Source organism: Lissotriton vulgaris, chromosome 5 (assembly GCF_964263255.1).
Source record: "Lissotriton vulgaris chromosome 5, aLisVul1.2, whole genome shotgun sequence".
Classification (NCBI taxonomy): Eukaryota; Metazoa; Chordata; class Amphibia; order Caudata; family Salamandridae; genus Lissotriton; species Lissotriton vulgaris.
This window is the reverse complement of record NC_141693.1, coordinates 1,152,203,913-1,152,216,679: the sequence shown is the minus strand read 5'-3', so window position 1 is coordinate 1,152,216,679 and position 12,767 is coordinate 1,152,203,913. Positions and strand designations below refer to the sequence as shown.

Sequence of the window (12,767 nt, the reverse complement as noted above, 5' to 3'; positions counted from 1 at the left end):
CCGAATAACCCCGGGTATCCACTGTCCCTGGTATTCTTTCCCCACCCTGAGCACTGAACCCCCACTTCGGCAGTAGTTATAAGTGTGTGTCACGATTGGTTTGGTCCCCACACCTTTTCCCTTAAAGCACTTGACAACGCGAACAAACTACTGTTACACTATTGTCTCCCTCTGTTTTCATCGAGCGGCAAGACGGAATCCGAAGAGCCATTGCCACGGCGGAAACCCGACAGAGGTCGTAGAACGGAATCTGCAGAATCTGGTATCAGGAAGGCGGCGAGAAGCCGATCACCGAGAGGAACTATAACAACCAGGAAGAAGAGCTCGGATTCTTTGTATATAAAAATAAAACCCACAAAGACTAAAATTAATGTGTTGCCTATTCCTCCCGCACCCGTAACAAAGTGCTAAAACTCCATGTGCACTAATCTTCAAGGCGCTTAGATTCCAACATTTTGAAACTAGCACACATATAAAGCCTAACCTGGAATAACGTCAAGATTGGAATTTCCCAAGATTTTGCGAAAGCGACTGTGTTTTGCAGAAAAGGCTTATTAGTTCTAAAGAATCCCCTAATACTGCTGAACATCACCTTCTACATCATCAGCACAGGCAGATCTAAAATCATCCACAGAGGGAAGACTTTAATCTTCGATGACCCAGCAGATCTCCAAACCTACATCGAAAACGAATAGCCGCAAGAAATTACATTCTCACTCGACCGTCCACACAATCTTAATGGGCACACCTGTAGACTTCCCATCCCAACATATAAGACTCTAAATCTATAAAAGATCATCCTGATTGTGCAAGATGTCTGTATGATGTTAACATGACTTATTTGTTTCAATAGGTTCCTCCTCTTAGGACTCTATTGGCTACTCCCAACTTGTTGCTCCCTGTCATTATCAACCTCTGACTCCCTGGTACTCCTAGAACTTGTACACTCATCTAAGTGCATAACTACAGGTTTACACTCCACTACAATGTGCACGTATCCAGCTCTGGTTCCCCACCCACACACATACACCCACACACACACCTACCACATACCACATACCTACCCACACTAAAAAAACAAACACATACATACACACACCTGAACATTTACACAGCCATACACACTCACTCAAGCACTCCCAACCACATACATTTCAATATATGCACCACATATATGGAAACTGTCAACAACCTAGCAAGATGAAGCCAAGGCAATATGATACACACAGAATCTCAGATCGACACAATCACTGACGCAACCACAACATACATGGTATCATCATTGAACTAAGGCTTAAACCACCTCCTAACAAGAAAACCTATGAATGTGTTTAGATTTGTTCATCTTGTTCATTGGTTCACCTTAATTCAGCTGAACTTGTCAGACTTGTGGAATTTGCTCACAGCAGCAAGCTTTTTTTATTTGAACAAGCTTTATGTAGGTGTAATTGTAACTGCTTTTTTTACAAGAAGTTTCCCAGTTGATGTATGTACGATATAGGTACGGCTCAAGTCCGTTAACATCAGCACCCTAATTAATCAACTTTCTAATCAACTCTGTAATTAACGATGAACTGTAAGATTCAATCATATGATTGAGCTATGTTGTTTTTATGTACATTCTTTATTCGATTGAAATGTTTGTATGTCATCTGTTTGATTACAACTATTCTATTCTTTATTATACAGTTAATAAAAACCGTAATGTACAATCATAGCAATACATGTTAGAGTAAAATTTTAAAATGTATAAAATCATGATCACATTCTTAATGCTAAGTGTTTATGCAGTGCGGTTAAAATAATATTAACGAACTTCCCAGCTCTTGCTAAGGCCTGGGCTGAATTATTGCTAAAACACTAAGTCGATGCTTCCCTACATTGTCTCAGTAATTGTTCCCGGAAGACAGGGATCAGTAGGCGGCGTCGATCGGTAGCATAGAATCGGTAGCAGCAAAGCAGGTGGAGCCAGGACTCCTGTATGTAATTGAAAAACCTGCAAATGGGCTGCTCATTCCACCAAGCCCACTGTGGGTTAAAGTCATAGATTGGTAGGGCTAGGAGTCTCATGTGTAATATTTTGTTACGAGTCTGGGGGTTAAGGGAATAGGTAAAATATGGTTGAGGTTTCCCCTTGATATATGATTCATTCAAGGGGGTAAAAAGTTCGTTTTTAGATAGCCCGGCAACATCAGTCTGAAATGAAACTAGAATGGTTTGTTTTGTTATTGTTTTTTTCCACGTTGACAGAGGGATAGTTGGGTTAGTGAGAGAGGTTGGTTCGATCTTTAATGTGGAGATAGCTAGGTGCAACTGTTTGTGCCAAAGGGAGTGTTCGTGCTTAAACGCAGCTTGTAGTTGCTCTTTCAGGGATTGTCCTGGTGCTCGTAAGGTGTGTATGTAGTATTTAATTAGGTCTCCCAGGCAGTAGAGCTTTGCTCGTGTCGGGCCCAGCTCGAGTCTCAACCTCGACCTCCTCGCATGCTGCGGGACGGAGAAGATTTTCTTATAAGCTTTGATTTGTAGATTTTCCAGAAATACATCCATTTTCCCGGGAAAGGCCAAGTGGCCGTAGGTCACTGCAGGTAGTAGTTTGGCCAGTAGCACCCTTAGGATTGGTTCGGCTGAAGAGCTGTGCAAATGACGATTCAAACGCCTCAGGCTGTGAATGATCCCCATACCCTTGGGCCTTAACCCTTTCGCTGCTGATGACGAGCTCAGCTCGTCATCACCCACGGGTGTCGTGTGCTGATGACGAGCTGAGCTCGTCATGAAAGCAGCAGAATAGCAATTTCCAGCATACGGGAAAAATCATGGCAGCAGCCATGTGGTTAAGTATCTGAGGTGTGCTGTTTGGTTTGCCCTAGTGTTGAACCAAACTCCTAAGTAGTTGTAGCTGGCACAGGTCGCTATTTGTGATCCCCCTGCTCTCCAGGTAAGATTTTTCTTTTTCTGGCTCCCAAAAATAAAAATGTTGGTTTTGGATTCGTTCATCACAAGATGGTTCCTACTATTATATTTGTTTAGAGCAGTGATTACAACTAAACTGTGCAAAATAGTAGCTCAAAATGACACTCCGAAATCCTCATGGTGAAGCTGCGTTCTTGTATGCCTACACCAAGGATGCTGTCATACTAGACTAGATAAGTTTTCAACAACCCGAACCCCATTTTCTCAACGCACCTTCAGAAGGAAAACAGTGCGTTCTATCCTTAATAATGGCTGGAGCTAAAGTTAATTTCATGACTCTGGAGCCCTGGTGCTTCCTATTTACCACTCACCCAACTATCAAACCCTCCCCTCTGCTGCCATAATCTTTTCTCCTTTGAGCTCTTAGCAGGTGGACCCATGGCTTCCAATGCCCTAATTTCTATCTAGGGATGGGAAATCGGGTTCCTTACATATACGCTTCTGTCCTCGCTTTTCTGTTTGTGGCTTCCTTTACTCCTTACTCCACTCTCTCTTCCCAGGGGTATACCAAGCCACATCCTCCAAATCCTCTCATACGGTATTATGTGTCATAATCTCAATTACACCATCTACGCCTCAAAACCCCCAAAATTCCACTGACATATTCCCAACATATATCATGCCTAACAACACCCTTAAGGTTCTCTCGCTAAACACAAAAGGGCTGAACCACCCTGTTAAAAAAAGAAAATCATAGAATACTGCCATAAACTGAAAGGCGACATCCTCTTACTCCAAGACACCATATTAAATAACAATATTGCCAGTAACCTCCTAAATAATTGGTACTCAGAATTGGCATACCAAGACCGGGGAAATCCCACAAGTAAGTGAAAAACCCATGCTCTACACACAACCTAACAGACATATGGAGGCTATTCAACTTCACAGGTAACCATTTCACTTTTTACTCCCACCCACATAGCTCCCACTCAAGGATTGATTACATCTTAACAAATCAGAAACGTACTCCTTTCTGAGCCAACCTCAAGATTGAACCCATCATCATTCCTGACCATGCCTGTATTTCATTGGACATTACAATATCGAACTCTCAAAAACCAGATAGTCTATGGTATCTCAAAGAAGTGCAACTAGATAACCTAGCCAGCAGAGAAGAAATATGATCCGCAATTCTAAACTACTTCAACGAAAATTCCTCACCAGAGCTCTCTTCAGAACCACTCTGGGATGCCATGAAAGCAACAATCATAGGAAGAATGATAAGCATCATGACCAACAAAAACAAGACAGCCAATAAAAAACTTAAAGACTGGGAATCCTAAGTGAAGCAACCTGCACGTCTCCTAATCTCAAATCACTCCACCGAATCGATGAATAAACTTAAAGTCCTGAAATACCAATACAACAAACTAATAAGCGAGAGAGCTCATATATGGCTGAACAACTATGTAAATTCTACAACCCTGGGAGATTCCTAGATAATTACATAAAGGTCAAAAGCTAGAACTTCTCAATAACCACAATTAATAGCAAATCAGGGAAAACCGAGGCTAAATGTATAGCCAGTTGCTTTTGCAGACTACTATAAAGAGTTATTCAACCCCGATTGCCAACCATATATTAAAGATTGCAACAAATACCTCCAAAACAACAAAATCCCATCAATTAAAAAGGAGGATCAGACCTCTTGAAACAACAAATTGAGACACAAGAAATAGAAAACACAATCAAAACAATTAAAATAAGGAAAGCACCGGACGGCTTGATCAGTAGTTTTTACAAAACTTTCAGATCACAACTAACACCACATTTAAAATCCCTCTTCGACTATTATTCCTCCAAGGGCAAAACAGGTCAGGACCTTTCAGAGGCCATAATACCAGTCATCCACAAGGAAAACAAACATCCATTAGATACCATAAACTAAAGGCCCATATCCTTGCTTAATGCAGTTTGTAAAATCCATGCAAAATTCCTAGATACAAGTTAGGAAAAAATACTCTTCACATTAATACATTCCTCCCAAACTGGTTTCATAAAAGGAAGGCTGGCATCCGACAATATCAGGCTCTTTGCTCACATGTTAGAAAAGGCTCTCTTGCTTCATTCCCTAGCAATGGTCATGGTCTTAGACATTAAATAGACCTTCAACAAAGTATCCTGCCCCTTCCCAAGATCAGTGATCTGCAAATTTAATCTAGGATTGATCTTCTAGCGAACGGGCTTCGTACTTTATGACAATCCATTATTCAGAGTGACAATAAATGTTTCCCTATCTGATACATTTAAATTATCTCAAGGAAACAGGCTAGGCGGACCCCTATCCCCACTACTTTATCGCTAAGCCATCAAACCCCTCCTAACTGAAATACACCATAACACCATCATAATAGCCATTCCAGTTGACTCAAAACCACATAGGGTGGCAGCGTATGCCAATGATGTTCTCATCTTCTCTGAAGATGCAGACACAGCCATACCCGAAATTTTGAACCTGATCAATGCCTATTCTATAGCCTCGGGATACACTCTGAATGAAGAAAAAGCAGAGGTCATCCTCTCAATCCCACTATGCATACCAGCAATTTTTGGTAACAGTAACTTCAAATGGCAAAACCATCACCTTAAGTACCCAGGCCTTCAACTCTTTCGAGTCTCCCACTCATACTGAAAAAACTCTACTTAAAAAACATACAAGACCTCATTGAGACATGGTCACTCAAACACATGACTTGGTGGGTAAGATTAGACTGTACCAAAATGCTATAGTACTCAAGGTAAACTTCATCATCAGCATGTTCCCACAGCACCTCTTCGCTACCTTTTTAAATTGTTCAACAAGACTAACATACAATTTATTTGTTGCAGTAAAAGACCCAGAATTTCAACCAAAAGTTCTCTCCCTGATCAAAGAGAAAGGTAGAGTTGGACTACCCAGCCTGAGCAAACTCTAACTGGCATTTATCTTCAAACAATCTGTTCATTGGCTACAATCGAGTCTGTTGCTCCCTCTCCCACCTAGACAGAGATCCAAAAAGGATTCTTCTTCCCCTTCACCCCCTTAGCTCCTATTTCCATGAAACACTTCAACCCCCTACACTCCTCCAACCTAATCAGAGACACGATAATGACAGTTAAACACTTAGATAACAAATGTGTAGACAAAATCACACACTCCTCGTATGCCTCTCTGTGGCACAACCCCTAAAACTCTTCACTTGCATTCCTGGACATCACATAATATCTTGTACATTAAGGAGGTTGTTGACAGGGCCAATCCATTCCCTTTCTCATATTTACAAACGTGCTCTAACATGCATGACTTAGAATTTTACAAATTTCTTAAACTCTAAGTTGCAATTAATCGCAACCAAGTCTTCCTGAACCCGCAAACCCTAAGCATTCTAAGACAACTAATCTTAATCGCATCTTAAGACCACCAAGACTCTAAACTTTATAAAATCCTTCAGTAATACACTCCCAGTGGCATACAAAAATCCCAGCACAGGTGCCTTAACGAAGGATACAGCCACCTAGATTAGACAAGCATTGGCATAGCCAATAGCTCTCGCCTTTGGAACCTTAAAAGTGTTTAGCCAGAGCAAGTGCCTTTGCCAATTTCTTTAAGCTGTGTTGTAGAGCATTGCGGCAGCTGTGCAGCATGTTGAACATTTTTAATAAAAAAGTGTTATAAACATTTGTTACGTTATAAATATATAACCAAGAAGACAATATGTACAATTGAACGACCCTATCAAAAAATTATTTTCTCCTGGTCATGCTGGCAACTTCTTCCTGCCTGTTGTAATGCGTGTTTGTTACTGTTTATTTTTGTTATGGAGATGGGTGGGTGGGGGGGACACAAACTACGGGATGGTGGAAGTTGGCAAACAGCACCTGAATTACCACACGAGCAATGGACAGATTATAGGGGAGAATCAACAGATTCCAGATACAAGGGCAGACTGCGGTGGTGCTGAGGTGGTGGTGTGCTGATGTGGAGGTGATCTTGAGGTGGTTGTGTGCTGATTGCAAGGTGATGCTGAATGATACTTAGGTGGTGCTGAGTGATGCTGTGGTGCTGAGTCATTCTGAGGTGGTGGTGCTGCTGCACTGGTGCTCAGGTGGTACTGAGTAATGCCGAGTTGGTGCTGAAGTGCTGCTGCGTTAGTGCTGAATTGCTGCGGAGGTGGGGCTGTGCTTGAGGTGGTATTGCGCTTGTGGTGGTGCTGCGCTGGTGCTAAGATGGTGTGTGCTGGTGCTGAGGTGGTGTGGCTGGTGCTGAGGTGGTGGTGTGGTGGTGGTGGTGTGGAGGTGTGCTGAAAGCGCAACTAAATAACATCCCAGTTTTTCAAACATTTGTGAATCAATTTGCGAGCCCAATGCTTTTGTAACTGTTAGCGAGCACTGATTTTTTAAAGGAATAACATACATTAATCCCTGGTGGCACATGTATGAAAAGGCACTTTGCTTTTCAAAGCTTAGACCGCAGCGCAGTCACTCTAGCTCCAGCATGTTTTGGTTCTCCAGACCTTCTCACAGTTAAGAGGGCCAAATGGGTAACACACCTTTCAAAGTCTAAGGCCCATTCAGAGCACTGTTTTTGCAACAAGCTGCTGCTTTCACAAAAACTTAACTGCTGTGTAGCTGTGTCTACGGGGAAAATCCTCGGTCATCACTGAGATAGCCTTCACCCACAGCCCTTTCCCCAATTTTTGTGGGTTGGCTTTCAGCGTCAGTCACATTCCCCCTGGCAGCCAGCATCAGGGGCTTGGCCCACCTCAAACTTAATTACTGGACCTGATTAAGGAAAGCACAGGAATTCAAAGCAATTATCGCGACTATCAGATAATTTGTCCTTCAGCACCTGATGATAGTGGTGTGGCAAAATTAATCTCAGAGAAGAAAAATGTAATCAGTTTCATGGCATTTCTTGTTTTTTGCTCTTTTTGTTTCAGACGTTCCTCCTGTCTGCCACATAGAGAGAGGAGCCAGGTGTGCAGCTTTTACTAAATTTAGATTAACTATTATCCTAAAAGCATGGGTATCGCATTACTTCTGATGTATTTGAAAGCTGCAGGAACTCTCTATAGCATCGCTCATTGGAAAGTTTAGCTTTGTCAAGCGTTCATGAACTGTTACTGTTGCCTCTCAAGCGATAAGAAAATAAATGTCAAGCTATCAGAGCTCTTTCCAAAACAATACCGATGAAACCTTGTCAAATGTCATTGTTCTGGCGACTTTATAACAAATCAGGGAAAGCTGCGCCAAACAAGGTCTATAACAGCAGTGCCAGTGTGTGCAAGGGTTATTTTGCTTTAACATGACACTTTCAACTGAATTTGTATCACAACAATGATAAAGAAACATAGAAATCGTTTTTTTGCAGACCCGACCACTTGATCTAGCTCCGGTCTGCAAGGAAACTATTAGCAGCGGATCTTAGATCTCCGAAGCCAATAGTGAAGAAATCCGGCAGCAAGCAGCGTAACTGCAGAGAAAACTGCACGGGAGAGTGTCCACTGACTCTGCAGAGTTGGGGGGAGGCCTTTGGTGAGACAGGCAGGGAGTTTCTGAATTCATGCCCAGGTGGCTGCTGGAGGAGCGCCAGAGGAACTACTGCTGCTGCTATATGTGTAGGAGCAGCGAGCAACAGTAGTGCCCCAGAACAGGGCCGCAAGCATGGGTCACATGAGACAACAAGGACAACGGGAGGGGGGCGGGACCAGAGACAACACGGACAATGGGAGAGGGGCGGGACCAGAAACACAGAAACAAAATAAGTCTAGTAATCAATAGGAAACAATTTGAAACTGACATCGGGGTTGAGGTGACACGCTGCTAAATACAAGCTAATACAGACGCCACAGTGATTGGATGCGAATATTGGCACCATTCAAAGTAATCCTTCTCGATTACAAACAAAGATAGAACTTTAATTTGAAGGAATGGCTTGCATTATAAAAAATAAGGTGACTATTGTTATATACACTGGATGCTTGGAATAATATACTTCCAGGACATATTCGACATAGTCTCCTCACTTTTCTCCCTGAAGAAGTCCTCTGGACGAAACGCGTTGGCTACGCCTTGTATGAAGATTATGAATAAAAGAACATTTTAAGCCCTACTGAACAGAATCCTTAAATCATTACTTGATTATCACTGTTATTGTTTATTGTGGGGAGTGCCAAACCATTGTGTTTTATAGGAAACAGAACAAAGGCTGCAATTAAAAAAATGTTTACCGTGAAGTAAAGGGGCAATGAGTTTAAGGAACATAATAATGAATGAGAAAGCACGCTTGGCGCCACGCCAAAGGAAACAAGCCCACACAAAACAAAAGTGCGGCCGCTAAAGTGAAAGCGACCGCGCTGTGTTTAATTAGTAACCTGATCCACGACGCCACGAGGAATACAGCTGCACCCTGAACGCCTCTGCTCGCTCCCAAGAGCAAGGCGCCGTGGGAGTGAACATTTGAAGAAGAGGTGGGACATGCACCCACCTTTGGCCATTTGTGTGTTTTCATCATTGAAAGACACATACAAAGGTCAATCGAGTGTGTGGGAGGAGTCAGACCCACACGGATAAGTTTTGAGATGTTTTGAGCGCTCACAAGAAGCCTCCCATAAAGCAGCGCATGCACGCTGCGCTAGGCTCGACCTAAAAAACTGGCACTTATATTGATACATGTAACTAAGCTCAAAATCTCCCTCATTATCTCACAGTGTTAATATTTGCTGCTAAATAGATCCTTCTGGACCCTGGACAAACTCTTCAAACTACGATTAATACATTCAACCTAATGCTAGAACTGTTTATACGGAGTAGGAGACCTGGAACACATGGTGTTTTTATGTTCTGTGCTCCACTCATACTGTAAGGATATTAATAAAACCATCACCAACATTTTCCACTGCAGTGTGACCCTGTCCCTATTTGCCCTTGGATCATTTACAATCCTCCCTCACTAAACTGAGCAGAACTTCTATTATTTGACCTATAACTCACATTAAGGTTCGAAAAGATCCTTTGAGACTGGAAAAACTTTAAATCAATCTCCTGCCACACTTGGTGGGCTGGGGTATGCATCCTCAGAAACTCAGATAACATTATCTTCAACCAAAACTATAACCATACCAGATCCAGATAGCTTTGGCTACCTCTAAAAGCTCTTTTACAGATCAATGCCCCACCTGATCCAGGTCCTAACCTGAATACTATCTAAGTACCCCCATTGTTGTGATTTATCTACCAATTCCATTTTATGGCTTGAAACCACTGCCACTGCTCTCATGCTGTGGGAGCAGTGCCCTGATTGGAGGGAGCGGCCTCACTCGCAGCTCCCGAAAACACTGGAGGCCAGCACTTACTCCTACCCAGCTGTCTTAACACAGCTGGGTTAGAGGTTTCAAAGTGTGCATGTGTAGCTGGCCTTTGCAAGACGGCCGGCCAAAGGGACATGCACACTTTGAAAAGTGCACAATCAGCCCATCCTCCTCCCTACTTCTGTCATTCAGCAGCGGCCCATCCCTGTCCGGACGCTCCATTCAGGACGGGAGCATGAAAAAAAATTGGTAATGAATTTCCATTTTATTATTCATCTTCTGGGCTAATTTAAGTGGAGCAATGCTCCTCCAATGTTGCATTAAAGCATTTAGTGCTCTACACTAAAAATGTGAGCCTAGGAACGGCTTAACAGCATACTGATGGATAGGCCTCACTTGGATCAATGCACACACTGGAAAAACACATATTTCACCAAAAAGCAATAATGTGTAATTCCACTGAATATGCAGAACACCGGCAATTGCGTATTTGTATTTGCAAAGCTACCCAAGTGCAAATTCGATGCAAGCTCACAAGGAATAACTTATGAACAAGGAAATGTCTTACTGTACATACAAGTCATGTCTTAAACGTACCAGGTCTGCGAGGCTGTCATCACAAGATTCCCCATCAGTACTTCCAAGAACTGCAACGTCTTTTCTTTCTGAGGAAGAGATTGCAAACGTAAACTTTATTTGTTGGCACCACTAGAGCACTGTCTGATTTTCAAAAATATGATTTATTTCCTTCAACTGTACAAAATAGAAAATATAACTGTAAGACTTTGATAAAGATTTGTCATTGCCTATTGGTAATTATTCACTCGCAGAGACTGGAAAGGTAAAGCACAATATATATGTGAAATAACAACCTAGGCAATTTACTATTTGCTTGTCAAAAATAATAGTAGAGAGGAAGGATAAACCAATGACATATAAAAAATCTGCTTTTTATTAATTCAGTCAATAGCATGTTATTTAAAAAGATGTATGACTCAGTGGCCAAAAGCCAATACATCAAAGGTTAACAGTTCTCAGTAAAGCACAATATATAAACATAGAGGAAAAAATCAAAATAAATGCCATTGTTAAACACATAAAACGAAGTCACGAGAAAAATATTCTTGTGAAACTTCTAAAGCATTTCAAAGGCATTGTAAACAAAGCAAATGATTTTGGCACTACAGTCTACCAGTCACTTAACTCCTCCTTGTTTTAAAGCCTCATCTGTAAGAATGTTTTTATTGATGAGGTGATACATTGTGCCAGGAGAATCAAGGCCGTGCTTTATATTGCTAATATCCTAGTGTAGTCCAGCAGAGGCTCATGGCATTCTCATATTCCTCATTTAGAAAAGTTGCACATTTTATACATTGGGTGAACATAAAAATGATCTTCCTTAACCAGTTTCCCGCCATACAGTATTCCCAAGAAATACAATTTTTTTGAGGGCCAGTTGGCACGATTAAAGAACATATTCTTCTTACATGAGAGAGAAGGAAAGCACATTTCATAAATGCGAATGCATTTATAGCAAAACAAATGGGGAAAGGTGCTGTTTATAAAGAATGGGGTAAATTATGCGTTCAATTACAAATTCAAGATGATAAAAATCCACCTTCAAGGAAACCTAAAATGAAGGGTGTGCATACTGTTAATTTCCTCTCCTAAACTGGACAACTTTGCTTATTTTGCCCAGGAAAGAAAATCAACCATTTCTTTTTTACAGTTATAAAAAAGTAATTTTTCGTGCACAATAAAGCTACAATTGATATCTCCATTAAAATAAATTAAACATCCTAAGAAAGCCTGTTGAGATTCAGGTGGCGATCTGATCTCAAGCAATACTTAATAACCTACTAAGAATAGTAGAATAGTAGAGGATTAGTCCAGAAATCGAAAGCAAGAGCAACGAGAGCTTGATTCTATCTTTTAAAGAAGAAACATGACAAGGAAATGTGGGCCGCTGGAGGGCAGAGTTTAAAGTAACCTGCAAAATCTATTCTCCTCTAGCAGAAGAATACGGTTATCAGCATAACCCCAGACACTTGCTTCCCATAACAGACCGAGGAGATATACTTGCTATAAAGTGATCATATGAATAAGAAATGTATCGCTGTCTAGACATACAAGTCACACACAAAAGCCTGGGATTGAAGAAAGAGTGCCCTTCTTTAGGAAAAATGTTGAGACCCAGCTTGTTAAAAACAAATCTCAGAAAAGAATAGGCCTGAACTTTTTTAAGAACATGATTGCGAACAGTAAAAGTTTTAGATTTTCAGGATTTATGGCCCAAAATCCTTTTGAAGCTTTAAGCGGTTAGTGCTCAAATCTCTGTAATTCATGAAGGCCACAAAACCATCAATTAACTTTTTCAAAACATTGGCGGTGTGTGCCATACGGACGCATCATCTGAGTAAACAAGCGCAGATAAAACTCTAATGCCCATGCAAGGTATATCCAGATACCTGCCTTCCATAACTCAGCGGCCGCCCCTCCATTAGG

General features: G+C 41.5%; 1 protein-coding gene across 2 annotated transcripts in view; it reads right to left on the bottom strand.

Annotated features, from left to right (window-relative positions):
* The window catches only part of ENO4 (enolase 4), a 485,281-nt gene that overhangs the window by 55,761 nt on the left and 416,753 nt on the right, over positions 1 to 12,767 (bottom strand). For both annotated transcript variants that reach the window (XM_086922915.1, XM_086922916.1), the window contains exon 11: positions 10,860 to 10,927. In XM_086922915.1, coding sequence (XP_086779041.1) covers positions 10,860 to 10,927 — 68 coding nt within the window. The remainder of the gene's footprint in view (positions 1 to 10,859; positions 10,928 to 12,767) is intronic.